Consider the following 19002-nt stretch of genomic DNA (forward strand, 5'->3'; position numbering starts at 1 on the left):
CATACTTCAACAAGCAACAAAATATACAAATATGTATACCATACTTCAACAGATTTTTTAAATTAAATTAATTTTGCAATATGAAATTTAAAATAAACACAAAATAGAATGATTTTTTTGTTATTTATAGACAGAGACTTACCAGTTGGACAGTGCACCCTTTCTTTACTTTGTTTTAGTTTAAATAGTTAAAGTACTCTGTGTATGTTTTTATTTGTTATATTGAGTTGTGAGATTTATGGTTACATTTTATGTCTCTAATTTGGAACCCCATCATCCGAAATAGAGATCCTCAACACACACAATTACCTACATTTTCACTTGTACTTGTATTAAAAGACTTTGTATATTGAGTATTCTTTAACGGTAGGTTTAAACTTGTTGTAAATTGATTATCCCCTAACTAATATATGTTTTGATAGCACTTAATCTGTAACAAATTTTTCAACCTATGCCAACATTTTTTCATACAATTTTATACCTTAGTTTCAAAATGTTGGCATAGGTTGAATGAACCGTTAGAAACAAAATTATATGATAATTTATTTATTTTTTACCACCACCTAAGAAACTTAAAAGTGACTTTTTCAGTTTCTTGCCTCCTACTACTCAAAGGGTATAGACACAGGTATGGTGCAGTAAATGATGTTGACATCTACTTGTCTGAGCCATGTGAAGAAATTTCAATCAATGCACATGATGCACTGGAATAATGGAAGTCAAATTCAGTGTGCCTTTCTTCTTTGGCTAATACAGCTATCAAGTATTTAGCCATTTCCCACACATAAGCTCCTGTAGAAAGGCTTTTAAGTATTGCCGGAAAGGTGTACAGAACTGATCGCTGTTCTCTTAATGGCATCACATTTAAACCACTTATGATGATAAAGTGCAACGGACATATTAATTAACCAGTATTTGAAGTATATGTCCCTAACACTGTATACATATTTACATATACCTATGTTTTTGAAATGCTTTTTGTTTTTTTATATTGAAAAAGTAATGTGTAATGTAATGGATTACACAGGAAAAGTAATTGTAATGTAATGCATTACATGTGAGAAAAAAATGTAATTGTAATTGTAATTGTAATGGAATAATCACAAAGTAATTGTAATGTAATGCATTACATTGCAATGTAATGGCCCCAGGCCTGATAGCTAACTTATATATATGACCTTAAAACCAAATCTAAAATATCCTTGTATTGTAGTTCCTAAGAAAAATGTGACTAAAATTTTCGACTTTGCTATCATGAGTAAAATGATACAGATGTTTAGTAAACAGGAATTTGTAGGGTGATGAATCTGAAAATGCTTCACACAGTAAAGCTGACTTACCCTGAAACCAACTTTCAGAAATCCTTATGATGCAGGTCCTGAGAAAAGTGAGACTAAATATATTCATGGGATGGATGTACGGACTGACAGATGGATGAACTGACGGAAATGTGATTGACAGATGTAAAACAGTATACCCACACTTTTTTAAAGGGGGTATAAAAAATATTCATGGGACAGATGGATGACCTGACTGGTGGACAGACTGATGGATGGACACACATGATTAACAGAGGTAAAACAGTATACCCCAACTTTTTTAAATCCAGGGTATAAAACAAACGCCTTCGTCTTGTGTACGAAGTTTTATGCAATAATCAAAAATAGTTTCTGAGATACGGCGCGTATCAAAAAACTTAAAATTAAGTTACTGTGCGACATGTGGACGCGGGACAGACAGACAGACGGTCTGTGGACATTTGTATACCATAAAAAATGTCTCGTTAAAATTTTGACGAGCGTATAAAATTTCTCTTACAAAAAAGTTGGCATACACTTACTTTTTCTATATAAAACTTAGCTGTTCAAGTATATAAAACATCTTCAACTTTTTATTATAAATTTGAAGTTTCATATTACTAATATTGTCCATTGTTTTGAACCTAAAATATACCTATATAATCTTGCACTAAACTTCAACGTCACTTTTATAAACATGAAATATTTTACATAAATACCTAATCATTTCAGTACTATTCAAAACTATAATTTAAGGTTTTGTTTTTGGGTAAGAAATATATCATTAAGAAGGAAAAGAAAAAGCTTTTGTTGCATACCTTCATTTTCAATAAAACTATAAGTTGTGATCTCAATATTAAACCTTTGTACCTCCCAAAACTCTCAGCCTCATCCTGGAAAGACTAAAAATAGAAACAGATACTAATTAAACAGTGGATGTACATTTTAAGCACTACAAATGTATTAGAAAATCACATTCATGAATTTGAAAAACAATTAATGATATTTATCAAAACTACCACATTCACAGCAAAAAGACTGAAAGTTATGCAATTGTTAATTTTACAACTACAGATAACAAATCTACATTACAGAATAACAGTCTTACAAACTTTATATATATTTTACTCAGACTCAGAAATCAACCAATCAATTGGCTGGATTTAATGGTTACATTTGTACTCTTGATTCCAGTTTTATGACTGAAAGGATCAAGGGTCCGGAAATGGTCATATATGCCGGACATGACCTATTCTGAAATCCATTTGTCCTAAACGACAGATTGGGATTTGGGTCAAACTTTATATTTTTGCAGAAATAATTTCAGTCATTTCGATGAGATCCGTTTTCTTAATCACCATTTTGAACTTGTTTTCTGTTTAGTTATCCCTTTCCTGTAATAAAACTGCCACTCCAGTATAGTTTTATTACCCTGAGGGCCCCTCCTAATAACTTTTCTAATGTCTCAGGGGAATATTGGCTAATGATTGCTAATCTCTTTACCTACGTTTTTAATTTACACCTGAACTATTGATCACAAGCTCAGAACTAAATTGTAAATAAATTAAAATTCCATGACAACTTTCTTCATTATTATCTTTAATTACTTTTCAGCTAAGACAATGTCTATTCTGATTTAAAATTAAATTAAGACTTTGATTTAATTTACATAGAAGAAAGTATTTTTTTCACTTCTAACACTATTGCTTTGTCTACTATGTAATATGCATGCGAGCAATTTTCTTCCGCAGATTAGACACCAAATCATAAATTCAAAATGAGTTCAAGATAAATAAACAAGTGCAACTATTATCATTAATATTCAAACACTATCAAAGGTAAAAAATTCTGGAAACGAGTGTGGAATTACTCGTTTTAGTATGTCTTAAAACATCCAGTTATTAGTTTGTCTTCAAAATCAAAAGAAATTGATCATTTTGAGTCATTAATAAAAAAACATTTCATTTTCATACTGTTGCCTTCACTTATCTGCTCTTGATCGATTTTAGGAAAAATGGTAAGTAGTTTCGTGAAGTAAATGCGATGCAACAGTTAAAACAATTTCGTTGATGATATGAGTATGACTATGAGCAATAATCAGCTGGTAATGTGATTTTTATAAATTTTTTGGGAAAAAGGGCACCAACTTTAAAGTTATCACAAAATGACCGAAATTAGGTGAAAAAAATTCCAGATCCTTGGGTAGGATGAAATAAACTACCAACACCCAACTTCTACAATAAAACTGACATAATCAAAGACAAACAACAAAGAACATGGTCCAAATAGTCAGACTTTGAGCAGGGACTCTTTGTGCTGGTCAAAACTGTTTTCGATCTGCATAACATGCATATTAAGACCTCATGTTGTAAAATTAAAATTAACTTAAAATACCAACCTGTTCAACAAAAGGATCATAATCGTCCACTACTGGGAATCCATTGTGTGTCTCTGACTTCAGAACATCTATAATTCTGCCAACTGTTTCTTTGGTTCTAAATACTGTTACTGGGTGGCTCATCACCTCACTGAAATGAAAACAAGAATAATGGCAATTATTTTTTTAGTTTGAAATACTGTCATAAGTTATTTCACATTAAAAATTAGTAGTAAGATTTTTCACAACACCAACTGGTCTATTATACATGATTTTAATATATCTATTAACAGTATAAAAATGTACTTTTAAAAACACCCATCAGTCATGAGATTTTGAACAGATTCTTTATTTCCTTGATCACTAACTACCAGTGGCGGATTTAGAAATTTTCAGAAGTGGGGGCCCACTGACTGCTTAAGAGGGGGCCCGCTCCGGTCATGCTTTAGTGATTTCCTAGATAAGCAGTCAATTTTTTCCCAGAAAAGGGGGAAGGGGGGCCACCTCCTTATAACCGCTTCTGACAACAACATTGAAACAAAAAACAGCATTGCTAGGTCAATGTTATAACAACATGAAATGAACTAGCTGGCTATGTATTTGTTAACCATTTTATTATTTCTATTATTTCATCACAAAAGGTTATACCACTAAGTACCTGCCATACATAGCTCTTGTCAAAATTAATATTGTACGACATAACTTGTAGTCTTTAGTCTTTTAATCAAATCTTTATTCTTATATACAGTCCATACCTTGCTCTTTTAGTGGATAGCATAGAAGATGGTTCCCAGCCAACCAGTGGAACTCCTTGCATGTGTATATGCATATCATAAATTCCCTATAAAAATAATAATACAAAACGTATTTCATCATTTGTTTTTGCTTCTTTTTCAATTCAAGAAAACCACTTATGTATTGCAGTTATTTTGCAATATGAACTTAACATTAAACATTGCATTGTATAAACATTGGAAGGCACTTCAACTAGTACCATTATAGAAAAAGGAGGATAACTCAAAATTTAAATATTACTTTAAAAATGACTTTGTTGATATTGTTTAAAAGAGATGCTGGATTGCACCATATTCAATTTATGTAATCTTTTTAACAAGTATGGTTATATACAACACATCATTTTGTAACTTGAATATGTAAAGATACATTTCATTGATAAATTTCTTGAAATGTTCATAGATAGGATGAATAGAATGTTGTGCTCACTATGTTAAAGAATACATGAGGTCTTGAAACAGATACATATCAAGTCAGTCACATTTTGATTGTATGAATACAATCTTTACCCTAAAACAACATGAAAATCAACAACGCTTTGCTCTCATTTAGAAACCCCATTATACTTGAGATTTTTAGCAATACCAGATTTGTTAAAAACAGAGTACAAAGAGTCCTTAGTTTGCAATGGTCTACTAACCTCATTAAAAATATCCCCAACCCATTTGGCAACCATCAACACAATCATAACAGGAAGTCCAAACGTAATGTTCCCAGAAGCCTCCATTATAATGACTGTCAGACTAATTGTCATTCTCACTATGCCACCTGTCAAATATTATACATGATTAATAACAATTTGAAACATTTTGTCTTTTAGCTGTGCTCTTTTGAATACCATTTCTTACGAGTAATCCTCATTTTCTCCATTCCAGCAGTTTATTTGATTATTGAAACTGCTATTACTTTTTCTTTACCAAATATTTATGCAGTTGCCAGTATTTTGCATTTAAATAATCTTGTAACAAATTAGATTTTCGAAAACAATTTTCACGGAACACTTATTTATGATAATTTATGACTTTGAACTTTGAATTTTTAACTAATTCCTTTATAAACAGTTATAAAACAACAGACCATGGTTATTTAAAAAATAATAACATTTTCCCTATCAAGATAGTTAGTCGGATAAAACAACCGTACAATATCATTGACAAGATATCGACACGCAATTACAACTACATTAGGTTACTGCAGTTTTGGTCCTTTGTGGTTTATAGACATATCATGGTTTCTAATCAGAGGAGATGTCAAAATGGTGGCACGCAGAGAGTTGATACTCTAAATTTAAAATTGATGGTGATCTATTATTTAGCAGAATAAAACTTTAATATTTATGAATTTGAGCATTTTTATACAGAATGGACATAATATCAATTTTTTATTTTTTTGCGAAGTTTTCCTTTAAGGACCATCAAAGGTGTTAATTAGGCCATAAACATGTCACCTAAAGAAATTAATATCATAATCAAATGCTATAAACCTATCTTGAATTGTCAAAAAAAATCTTATCAAAATCAAGCCCAGTATGAAATTATTATTGTATGAGAACTATGAGGATATAAAATGAACACTTTATCATACTACCATATCAATACTGGAAATCTGACTTTCATCGAAAAAATATTTTTTTGAGAATTAAAAGATCAAAAGTTGTACAGTTTAGAGGTATAATCCTGCTTGCAGTTGTAGTTCTGTGACTGCTATTAAAGTATTCTCAGATTTGAGGTTATTCAATATATTCTCTAGATCATATCAGTGGTCAAACCTTCATGGGGATCTTTCCATGTCTTAATTTGGACAATGGTTGTTTTATTTCGTTGGACACTTAAATTCATGGATAAAGTCATCAACGAAAACCACGAAATTGGTACCCCACGAATAAAAGTACTTTCACAGTATTCTAACTTAAATCTATGTGAAGCAGAAAAGTGTAAATCAAACCTTTCATTAAGTTTATGTGCATGCATAAAATACAAAGAACATTATGAATAACTAAAAAACTGACCAGAAACCTAGGCTTCTCCCAAGAATATACTATATAATGCTCTCAAATCCATTACATAAGGCCTTTTAATCAAAGTGATGGAAATCACTCATGGAAAGATTAGAAGAGTAGTTTGAAAAATTTCATATTAAGGTATGGTGGGGGAAAATGAACATTAATAAAGCACTATTGCTGAAAATTGCATTAACAGCAGAGTTTTAGAAGGAAAAGTGCTTTTCAAGTATGAGAATAAAATGAACTCATTTAATTAAATAATATGGGTCTCTGCAGTTTATATTTTATCCAAATAATGTTGCCTGTTCTGAACATGTTTAAAACAAGAGTGTACACGCTGAAATGTCTCGCCTTCTATACTAATATTGATATTATGTTGATAGTCCTAAGTATGAAGCTAAGCTTTATTACAACTGTCACATAAACTTAACATTAACCAAGATAACTAAACAAAGACCAATGAACCTTGAAAATGAGGTCAAGGTCAGATGAACCATGCCAGGCAGACATATACAGCTAACAATGCTTCTATACAACATATATAGTTGACCCATTACTTATAGTTTAAGAAAAATAGACCAAAACACAAAAACTTAACACTGTGCAATGAATGTGAAAATGAGGTCACGTTCAAATAAAACCTGCTCGACTGACATAAAGATCATAAAATATTTCCATACACCAAATATAGTTGAACTATGGCATATAGTATTAGATAAAATGACCAAAACTGAAAAACTTAACTTTGACGACTGAACCATGAAAATGAGGTCAAGGTCACATGACATCTGCCTGCTAGACATGTACACCTTACAATCATTCCATACAACAAAAAGTCAACAAATATAGTAGACCTATTGCATATAGTATGAGCAAAACAGACCAAAACACAAAAATTTAACTATAACCACTGAACCATGAAAATGAGGTCAAGGTCAGATGACAACTGCCAGTTGGACATGTACACCTTACAGTCCTTCCATACACATGAGATATGGACTTGATCACCAAAACTTAACCTTGTTCACTGATCCATGAAATGAGGTCGAGGTCAAGTGAAAACTGTCTGACAGACATGAGGACCTTGCAAGGTACGCACATATCAAATATGGTTATCCTATTAATTATAATAAGAGAGAATTCAACATTACAAAAAATTTGAACTTTTTTTTCAAGTGGTCACTGAACCATGAAAATGAGGTCAAGGACATTGGACATGTAACTGACAGAAACTTCGTAACATGAAGCATCTATATACAAAGTATGAAGCATCCAGGTCTTCCACCTTCTAAAATATAAAGCTTTTAAGAAGTGAGCTAACGGCGCCGCCACCGGATCACTATCCCTATGTCGAGCTTTCTGCAACAAAAATTGCAGGCTCGACAAAAAACAAACAATTGCAAATCAAAAATTCTTCTATTAAATGCTTCCAACTATCATTGTAAGACATAAAATCTAGACCAACAGCTAAGAACTTGTCAACAAAAATAATCTAAATATGTTGTTTTGGGTTTTTTTGTAAGTTGAAACATAGGTTATATGACATTGAAGATTAAAAGTTATAGAGTGCCTTTTGATCAATTTATAAAGTATTTCTCAAAACATGGCACTGAAAATGTACTTTTTCAACATAAACAAATTGAAAAAAACTTATTTTATTAAAATGTGGATTCTTTCTTGATTGCAAAAATATATATGAACTTTTGATTGACGGGGAATAAATTAATAAACAATGGTTTGTTTTAATTAAAAGTTTTAAAACTGTTTCAAGCCTGAATTCCTGATGATAAAAAAAATAAGTGAACTAATCTAAATTGTTGATTAATTACTGATGATTATTGGAAATTTATCAAGTAAATTATAGGTCTTACTTGAATAGCTTTTATAAATTCATATTTATATTCATATTTCATTTTTTTAAAGATCTTGTTAATCCATTGATCATTTATCTTTCAGACAAAATTTACAGAATCACTTTATGTATTGTAGATCAAAAGTAATAGGCAATAAATAAATCTATCATCCTTATATATATTATCTAATATATACATTTGTGTATTCAATTATCAGGTCAAATATTTGTATATTGAAGCAGTGATATTGTTTGCCTTAAATTACCGGAGAATAAAGGCTTTTTCCCCTGGAGAAGAATCCCAATTTGAATAAGAAATGGCTTAAAATTATTCCCAAAAAGACAACTTTTTTCCCAAACAGTGCAGTCTCAGTAGTAATTGTGCATGAATACAAACTGAAAAACACTCATTTATACATTTTTCATGCCTAAAATGACTATATGTGCAGATTTGAGGATCAATTTATGTATCATCACTGACAATAAGGGGTCTTATTTCAAATGAGGGTTTACCTCTTTAAAGGGGTCTGCAAATTGAAGTTCCAGTCAAGTTCATGGTTTATTATAAATTTCCCAATTTGATGACGCATATTTTCCCAATAAAAAAGGGTACAGGTAGTTTTGAAAAAAGCTAACAATATCACTGTGAAGTTGTATATTGAAGGTTCTTATTATGTAAGCCTGAGGTTGATAAGTAATGTGGTCAATTTGATTGACAGTTTAGGAGGTGGGGCATTGTAATCAAAGGTCCACCTTGTCTTTGATTGTTTTGTGATAATGACAGTTGTCAATCATTGTAGTATTGTATCAATACCCAATTACCTAATCAAAATGTTATAAAAAAAAAGCCTGCACATCAACACACCTTAGTTACATACATTCTTGGATGAACTGCTCCAAAAATATACCAATTTTTTCATTTCTTATGTGTATTATGTGCACATACATGAGAACTATAAGGAACTATATTTCAGTGTGAATACATTTAGTAACAGTAGCTTACCTGAAGTGTTGTTAGGGAGGCCAGTGCCTTAGTAAAGATTTTGAACAAGTTACTAAAAACTAAAGCAGCACTTCACAACATATAAATCCTTGTGCACTACCAGACAAAAAATCCACGGAGGATAGTTATACAATTGTAACTTAAAAGGTATATTTTTCATTGTTGAGGTTCAGAGGAACATAATAAAATTTCATTACACAAGTTACTGTTTGTGCATCTATTACTTACCTAGTTGTGCTGCTGCTCCAAGTAATGCATACTTTTCAAAGGTCACCCATTTCTGAAAATCAAACAACTATCTAAATTATTTTATTAGGATCTTTTACATAATCTTTAAACCATTGCTGATTGTTCAAGAAATTTGATTTCAAGAATAGAATATTTTTTTTAAATATTTTTTTAATCCCTTTAATCTTATAGAAATTGTTAAGAGTTCGGCATTTTTTTCATTTGTTAAGGAGCCTAACTCTAGAACAATAAAAGAGAAGCTACCCAATGCAATCTTGACCTGTGTTTTATGGTAATAATCATTTAGTTTAAGTTTCATATCTTTTGGTTGAAGCAAATGAATGTAATTCAGTAATTTTTCCCTTTGTAAAGAGATATAACTCTAAAATGATAAAAGTACAGCGTAAAGCCTCCAAAATTTTAATTCTATCTGTGTTTTGTGCTAGTAAGCTTTGTGTGTAAGTTTCATTATATTTGGTTGAGGCAAACTAGTTTGAGAATGAAAATAAAAATTCAGCAAATTTTTCATTTGTAAAGGGCATAACTCCAGAAGGGTAAAAGTCATGCACCCAAACTCTGTGGCAAGTCCCAAAATTCTATCATATATCTATAGATCTAGCCATCTTCACATCAAGGCCCACAATGAAAAAAGTTATCCTTACTTACAGCTGTTGGGCTGATGTAATGAAGGAGTATGGCAACCAATCGACCCCATCCAGCACCAATCAGAAGACTTGGGATAAATAATCCACTTGGAACAAAAAGACCATACGTCCATAAGGCAAGGAAAAAACACATGGTACAATATAATATCAATGTGGTTGGTTGGTAGGTCTCTGAATAAAATAAATAACATGAATATCATATATAAATAAAACTTAAACAATTATTCTTCAAGAAATGTAGAAACCTCAATGCAAGTATATCATAAAAATATTTCTTACAAAAAGGAATGAAAAAAAATCAATATTTTTCTAGTCCCATAAACCATTTTCGTGAATCTCATGTTCAGGTTTGATAGAAGTCGTGATAGGTGTTGCTTTCGCCTATTTATACAAATCACAAAGTTAATGTCTTGCCATGAGAAACACGAAAATCATTCTTATAAAAGACTAAAATGACTTTAGAACATGGGCAGTACATACCGGTACATGTAATTAAACATGTTTGAATGAAGTTATCTTATAGTTGCTCTCAAGGTATTATGTTAGGTAACCATTTTCAACTGATTTTTATAGTTGGTTCTATGTTTTACTGTTACACCACTATCCAAGGTTAGGGGGAAGGTTTGTGCCATAAAACAAGTTTAACCCTGCCACATTCTGTATGTGTCATTCCTTTCTGTATACTATATTTGTTTTTTGTTCATTGTTTGTCTTCTCTTTTGAATTAAGATTTACCATTTCAGAGCCTGCAATAGCTATGAGGTATGGATTTTGTTCAGTGTTGAAGGCAGGACAGTGGTCTATAGTCTATTTTTCATCTCTCTGGTGGAGAGTTGTCTCATTAGTACATCACATCATCTTACTTCTTTACATTGTTGATATATATGTGTAGTTAATGGATAGTGATTCCAATGTGTTCAGACTGCTATGCAGGTAACATTTGAAACTATGTTAGGAATTATATTAAATGCATATTGATCAATGAACATTCCTATATATGATATGATATCATTAATTTCTTTTCAGAAACAATGCACGACTCAGCAATTCTCAAGTTCAAATGTTGATTATTATTTTAACAAAATTTTTAGGGGCCAAAATGATCATAAAATTGAGAATAGAATGTCTATCATGTAGATTATTTAGTAATTTAGAACCTGTTGAAATATGTTCTAAATTTAGAAAAAGTAATTTTAAGAAAATTCAGATATGTTAAAATCAAATTTGCTTATCCAAAGCTTAATACGCTCATGTTACTTGTTGTGCCAACCTGAGCAATTAGCCCATTTTCAACTGATTTCTACTGTTTTTTATGTTGTATTGTTACACCACTGTCCGAGGTAAGGGGACCAATGCAAGCTAACAAAAAAACAAAACAGAAAAAAACCTAAGAAGGTTTCCCATTTATTACCTGGCAAATCATGGAATAAACTTTTTACACTTTCCTCTGGTGATCTGAACATCACTGACGCCATAGAACTAAACTTGCCATCATCGCAGAAGAACTGTGAAAAATAATGCATAATAAATAATATGTAAAGTCTTTTTTCGTATCCATTTAGAAATACTTATCATAAAAATGGAAGAGTAATGTGATTTAAAGTTATATTGTTTACTTATTTTGTATGCCACAAACATAAGTTTAAAGTTTATATAGCAATAAATATTTGAATTTGAATTCTTGGATATTTTCAGTCTAATTTAATTTTTTAATATTTTTAATAGACTCCACACAATTAAGAGTTTAACATTGTATATAAACTTGTCTATTGTTCTTTATTGGCATCCTCTAGATGTCTATATGGTAAGCTATGTTTTATTATATAAATTAAGCACATTTTGAGTTTCAGCATATCTCATTATCATAAAATTAACAAAAGAATTGGAAACTGTATTGACTTCATTCATTTTTATATATAACAGAATCATTATGATAAAACTATTTCAATATATACACAGCTATTTTACAGCTATTTAAGGCAAAAGTAATTAAAAAATATGACCACTTTAATAGCTATATTTTCCCTGAATTTACAACATATAAGAGTAAAAAAGGTCGCACAGTGAAGAGAGATTATTAAGTTTCTCTTCACAAACTTGATAAATAAGCATTGTTGAGTAAACAAACCTGAATTCCATTCTCTTGTGATTCTGAACTCTCCATCACCTGGCAATCATTATCAAAATATAAGCAGACATAGAAAGCTGTTCCTGTACATAGGGCAACTATAACTGCTTCTAAAACTTGCAAGTAAACTTTGGTTATATATCTACAAATAAAACATTTTTTTGTTGTTAACCATTTTTATCTTGGTTACTTACTGCTTAACATACTTAACAGATACTTTTCCACAGATGAACCTTTGGCTGACCTCAAGATTTCTTTTGATTTTTATGTTGTTGGGTTGCTTAGTATCATTAGTATTTATCTAAAAGCTCTTTTTACTGTTTTTATATTGTAGGTTTTTCAAATTCTATTCCCCTGTACATACTCTAAAATAATTTGGGAATGTGTGATCCAGAAAGGGAAAGTACTGACTTATAAGCTAAAAATAGCAACTGGAGGAAAAATCTAAGCCAGAGAATAGTAGCTTGAAATCAAATTTCAGCTTTATAAAGCAGTGGAAGCTATTTTACAAAACCTACATTATCCTTTGAATAATTACTTTTCATTGAAAATAAGAAAATGCATAACTGACTTATTGTTCTCTTTCAGCCAGTTTCTATAACTTGTATTAGATTATTTTGTGTATGGATTGTTCACAGACACAAAGTTTGTGTATAAACTCTAAGATGAACTAAAAACAAAACTAGAGGCTCTTAAGAACTAGGTCTAGGTGCAAGTATGCACCATCAATAATGGACAACATTATAAATTAGAATATCTTTGGACTAAAATCTGTTGTTTTTTTTGTTGATTTCAAATTACTGATTATTATTTTAATTCCCAGCTTTTTCACTATCTTCCATATTTGTTTACCCTAACGCAAATAAAATGCTCTGCAGGGTGCAGCTTGATATGACCGCAGATGTCGAAACCCTGACAGTTGGGGCAAGTATGGACACACAATATTCAAGCTTGATACAGCTCTGATTGTGATTAAATATTTAACACATCATAGATTTCTGACACAGAATGAATGTGGTCTAAGAACTTAAAATTTTAAATTGTACAATTACCTATTATGGTCAAATATCCAAAATCTAAATACAAAGGTTAGATTCAGCATATCAAAGAACTCCAAGAATTCAATTTTTGATAAAATCAAACAAAATGTTTAATTTTGGACCCTTTTGACATAAATGTGGACCAATTTGATAACGAGCCCAAAAATCAAAAACTAAATAAATTGTTAAATTCAGCATATCAAAGAACCCCATACATTCAATTTTTGTTGAAATCATACAAAGTTTAATTTTGGACCCTGATTAGGACCAACTTGAAAAGTTGGCCCATAATCAAAAATCTAAATACATGTTAAGATTCAACATATCAAAGAACCCCAAGAATTAAATTTTTGTTGAAATCAAACAAAGTTGGACCCTTGACCCTTAATGTAGACCAATTTGATAACGGGACCAAAAATCAAAAATCTAAATACAATAAACAAGGTTAGATTCGGCATATCAAAGAACAAGAATTCAATTTTTGAGGAATCAAACAAAGTTTAATTTAGAACCCTTCGGATCTCAATGTGAACCAATTTTAAATTAGGGCCCAAAATCCAAAAATGTAATACTTGGTTAGATTCAGCATATCAAAGAACCCCATATATTCACAATTTTTGTTGAAATCAAACAAAGTTTAATTTTGTATCTGGATTTGGACCAACTTGAAAAGTGGGCCCAATATAAAAAATCTAAATACATGTTTAGATTCAGCATATCAAAGAACCCCAAGAACTCAATTTTTGTTAAAATCAAATTAAGTGTAATTTTAGACCCTTTGATCCGTAATTTGTAGACCAATTTGAAAATGGGACCAGAAATTAAAAATCTAAATACACAGTTAGATTGGGCATATCGAAGAACCCCAAGAATTCGTTTTTTGATGAAATCAAACAAAGTTTAATTCGACCTCAATGGGGACCAATTTAAGAACAGGGCCCAAAATCCAATAACTAAATACAGTTTGATTCAGCATATCAAAGAATCATAAGATTTCAAGAATAAAACCCCATTGAAATTGGTCAAGAAATAAGCAATATAGAAAAGTATTGTTTTTGGCCCCTAATTCCTAAACCATGAGGGCCATAACCCCCAAAATCTATCCCAACCTTCCTTTTTTGGTATGGAACCTTATAGTACAATTTCAGAAAGATGCATACACTTACACACAAGATATTGTCTGGAAACTAGAAAAATGCTTATTTGGGCCCCTTTTTTTGCCCCTAATTCCTAAACAGTTGAGACTATAACTCCTCAAATCAATACTAACCTTCCTTTGGTGGTTATAAACCTTGTGTTAAAATTTTGTTGATTCCTATTTACTGATACTTATAAGTTATTATACGGAAACCATCTGTCTTCGGACGACGCAATCAAATCAAATCAAATAATTTTATTGGTGTAAATTCAAATTCAGGAATGATACCAGCTGACATTTATAAAAATCAAATATAAAAATAAACAATAACAACAAAACAATTATACAGAGACATATTTTCTTAATGATAAGAGACACATATTTTATATCTACATTGTGTGGAGGTGTTATTCATACTATATTAATTCAAGCTATTACAATAAGCTTTAATATGCAGACGACGTCGACAATGACGTGATACCAATATACAACCATATTTTTTTATTTTTGCGGTCGTATAAAAAATGTAAAGATTAAAGAGAAATAAGAAGTTGACTGACTATTGAAGCCAAGTTGACTTAGTTGTCTTATCTTCCTTTTCATTTCTGAAATTTAAAGGTTTTAAGCAAAAACGCCAAAAATTCAATAATCAAAGAGCAGATTGCTCTGAGGGATACGATTGCCATTGCTTTCATTGACACATGTATGCATGTAGCTGGATAATATTATTTTCAAAACAAATTCAACTGCACATGTAAAATGTACGTAATCTGAAGTTACAAAATAGCCTATCCCGGATACAAGTGTATGAACAATGTACTCATTGTGTTTTATTTTTGTACTATCAATTCCGAGTTTACTTTCGACAGCAGTCACAGCAGAGACTCAGAGTGAGAGAAGGTATTTCACTTCGAATCTTATCACCCTTTTTCCTACAATAATTCCAGGAGGAACCCCATTCCTAACTTTTAAAAATATTTAATTTCCTTTGGGTCAGTGGTCATGACTCTTTTCTGTACACATTCCTCGGTTAAAATTGCGATCGTATTTAATATAACACGACGTCTATCGACAGAACGAGTTAATTTTTCTCGACATGTTTTGTTTTCAGAATTTACGGAGGTCACTTCCGGAAGGGAGACAACTCGAAATGATACAAGTGAAACTGCGAGCTACTGCTCACTGATGATACCCCCGCCGCAAGTGGATAATATTAATAGTGTAAAAATATGCAAGTGTTCGGTAAACAGGAAGTTGTCAAGTGATGAATCTGAAAACGCATCACACGGTATAGCTGACTTATATAAATCCTGAAACCAAATTTCAGAAATCCTTGTATTGTAGTTCCTGAGAAAAATGTGACGAAAATTTTCAACTTGGCTATCATGTGTAAAATCATACAAGTGTTCGGTAAAGAGGAAGTTGTCGAGTGATGAATCTGAAAACGCATCACACGGTATAGCTGACTTATATAAATCCTGAAACCAAATTTCAGAAATCCTTGTATTGTAGTTGCTGAGAAAAATGTGACGAAAATTTTCAACTTGGCTATCATGTGTAAAATCATACAAGTGTTCGGTAAACAGGAAGTTGTCAAGTGATGAATCTGAAAACGCATCACACGGTATGGCTAACATATATAAATGTTGATACCAAATTACAGAAAGGGTGGATGTGTAGTTCCTGAGAAAAATGTGACGAAAGTTTCATGGGACGGACTGACTGACGGACGGACTGACGGACGGACTGACGGACGGACTGACGGACGGACTGACGGACGGACTGACGGACGGACAGACAGAGGTAAAACAGTATACCCCCCCTTTTTTAAAGCGGGGGTATAAATATGGAAGACTCCATTTCGCCGTAAGGGGTGTTGCAATGTGGACTACATTTATTTTAATTTAAATGATGCATATGATTTAAATTATGAAACAACAATAACACTCAGTAGCAGACGAACATAGAAACGATCCCATGAGTTTTAAATCAATCAATTGAGTGGGGAATCCAGAGCAATAATTCAATCTAATACCCTTTGAAGTCAAGAAAAATATTTGCATGCGCATAATTACCTAAACAAACAATGGAGCAAGAATGTATATTAAATGTTAATTAAACGACCTAGATGGTCCTCTATTTCTTTATGGAAGTACAATATCAAATATCAGTTTAATAACAGTGAATTATAAGAGAAACTCCACTTCAGTTCTTATATGACAGAAATAGATTTATCGGAATTCAGAGAACTTTCGCATTTTAATCAAAACTGGGGAATTCCCTCTGACATGTTTCTAAATTTATAAAAACATGCATATTAGTCAAGAGAAATATCAAACATGAAGATTATGAAAAAAACATTATAGTAAAGTTGTTTAAATTCAATCCCTTTGTTTGTTTTTACCTTTTAAAGCAAGACAATCATAAGAATCTGAGATGTTCCTTAATGTTTAGAATAAAACGATTGACGTGAGGGCAATGCCCTGAGCCACTGGTATAAGTCTATAGATTGCTTGAAAGCAATCGTATCGTAAAAATAAATCATTAAAGGGCAACAACTCCAATACAGAATCAATTGATAATTTCTGTCTTGTTCACCTATTTAAGGGCATACGATACAGTTAAAAGGGGAGGTAATGAGGTTGTTTATCTTTTAAAACAAAAAAGTAAGGTATTTCTGTCGAAAAGAAAAATATGTCCACAAATCCAAATTTTGAGAAAATATGTAAAATTTGGACCTCATTTCACTCAAAAAGTAGCACATGAAGGTATATTTTTTTATTATATATTTGATATTTGATTTGATCAGGCGAAAATAGCCTATATGCAAATTGTCAGCAAAATTTCAATACGGGATCAAAACTGTATCGTTTGCCCTTAAAGATCTTGTGTTGATTATCTTTTTTGCTGAATAAAGTGTCTCTCTATCTTTTATAATTTTATAAGATAATAGACAATTTTAGTTTTTCTAAATTAAAAAAAAAGGCAATTACATTGTACTTACAAAATATGCTGTCAGACACTTTGGACATTATGTTAATCTAATCATTCTGAACATTTTTGTCTGTTTGGATTTTCTCCATCTAAGGGTGTTTTCAAAATAACTTGCATTTTACCCCTATGTTCTATTTTTAGCCATGTTGATTGGAAGTCTAGTCATTAGGCTATATGTTTTTACAAAAATGCATCATTCATAATTTCATTTTTTTTTTGACAGACAAAATGTTATAATTTCATTGCTTGTCATATTCAGCAGCTGCTTGCTGTGCATCAAAATATACACACCTGGACAAATACCAAAAATAAACATACTTATATGAGGGTCATGACTGAATCCTTAAATTTTGAAACTGTGAAAAGGGCAACTGACTTGATCTTCTTTTACTTATCACTATGTACAGTAATTTAAGTTTGTTTTAAAAACAATTCAGCATGGTAAAAATACCACTCCTTCAAGAAAACTGTTATATATATATACAAAATTAAGACATAATTTTTGGTTAAAGTTCAAGACAGTTGCTTTCAAAGGCATAGAAATATTTACAGCATACCCATATACTTACTTTCTTCTAAAAATGGTCAGTTTGCAGTTAATATGGTTAAATAAAGCACCAAGAAGTCCACCTAAAAAACAATAACTGCCAATTACAATAGCGCTAATCAATCAGATAATCAGAGTTATCACATGACTTTCATGATATCACTTTCTATCCATTCATACATTTTATTGTCTCACAGCAAAATGAATTATAAAACACTGTTGTTTGTAAACAATATCCCAAACAATTAGTATGATGACTATCGAAATATGGATAGTCTTATTCTATTGGTGTGCTATAAAAAAAAAAACACAATTTTATAGATTCTGAAAGAAAAAAATTCTAGCATGTACTTTATTGTTGCAGCACACAGGGTAAACTACTGATATTCACTGAATAACTGACAAACTTGTGATAAATATGCCTAGAAAACGATAAAGTTCTTTTTATTTTCTTCTTTATTTTCTTTCAAAAGTCCATGGTCATTGTTTTAAAATATCTAATCTAAAAATATTCAACTCATGATCAAACAACATTAACACTAAGTGCAATGTGAATTAATGTGTTTTTCTGTGACTTGTTGATTATTTTATTGGTTTCAGTATTCCATAAAGAAATTAAAAACTTACCTACAATACCCATTAAAATAAATATTGGTATTTCTAATCCTCCATAGGTTGTTGTCTACAAATAATTATATAAACTAGAATAAATAATTTTATCACCAAACGTCCAAAAAATAAACTTATCTACAGATATCAAAGAAGATCCAGTATGTAGAAATTGCATACCATAACACAATATATATCAGAACCAGATGCTCCGCAGGGTACAGCTTTATACGACCGCAGAGGTTGAACCCTGAACGCTTGGGGCAAGTATGGACACAACATTCAAGCTGGATTCAGTTCTGAATTTGGATTGTGATTAAATGGTT

At 31.2% G+C, this 19002-nt stretch overlaps 1 protein-coding gene across 3 annotated transcripts in view; it reads right to left on the reverse strand.

Annotated features, from left to right (window-relative positions):
• LOC143044732 (H(+)/Cl(-) exchange transporter 7-like) overlaps positions 1 to 19002 on the reverse strand; it is a 53431-nt gene that overhangs the window by 9214 nt on the left and 25215 nt on the right. For all 3 annotated transcript variants that reach the window (XM_076216839.1, XM_076216840.1, XM_076216838.1), the window contains 10 exons: positions 18695 to 18749; positions 18090 to 18150; positions 12349 to 12490; positions 11632 to 11725; positions 10222 to 10391; positions 9556 to 9607; positions 5111 to 5238; positions 4431 to 4516; positions 3697 to 3826; positions 2117 to 2200 (listed from right to left, as the gene is read on the reverse strand). In XM_076216839.1, coding sequence (XP_076072954.1) covers positions 2117 to 2200; positions 3697 to 3826; positions 4431 to 4516; positions 5111 to 5238; positions 9556 to 9607; positions 10222 to 10391; positions 11632 to 11725; positions 12349 to 12490; positions 18090 to 18150; positions 18695 to 18749 — 1002 coding nt within the window. The remainder of the gene's footprint in view (positions 1 to 2116; positions 2201 to 3696; positions 3827 to 4430; positions 4517 to 5110; positions 5239 to 9555; positions 9608 to 10221; positions 10392 to 11631; positions 11726 to 12348; positions 12491 to 18089; positions 18151 to 18694; positions 18750 to 19002) is intronic.

Source organism: Mytilus galloprovincialis, chromosome 9 (assembly GCF_965363235.1).
Source record: "Mytilus galloprovincialis chromosome 9, xbMytGall1.hap1.1, whole genome shotgun sequence".
In the NCBI taxonomy this organism is placed as follows: Eukaryota; Metazoa; Mollusca; class Bivalvia; order Mytilida; family Mytilidae; genus Mytilus; species Mytilus galloprovincialis.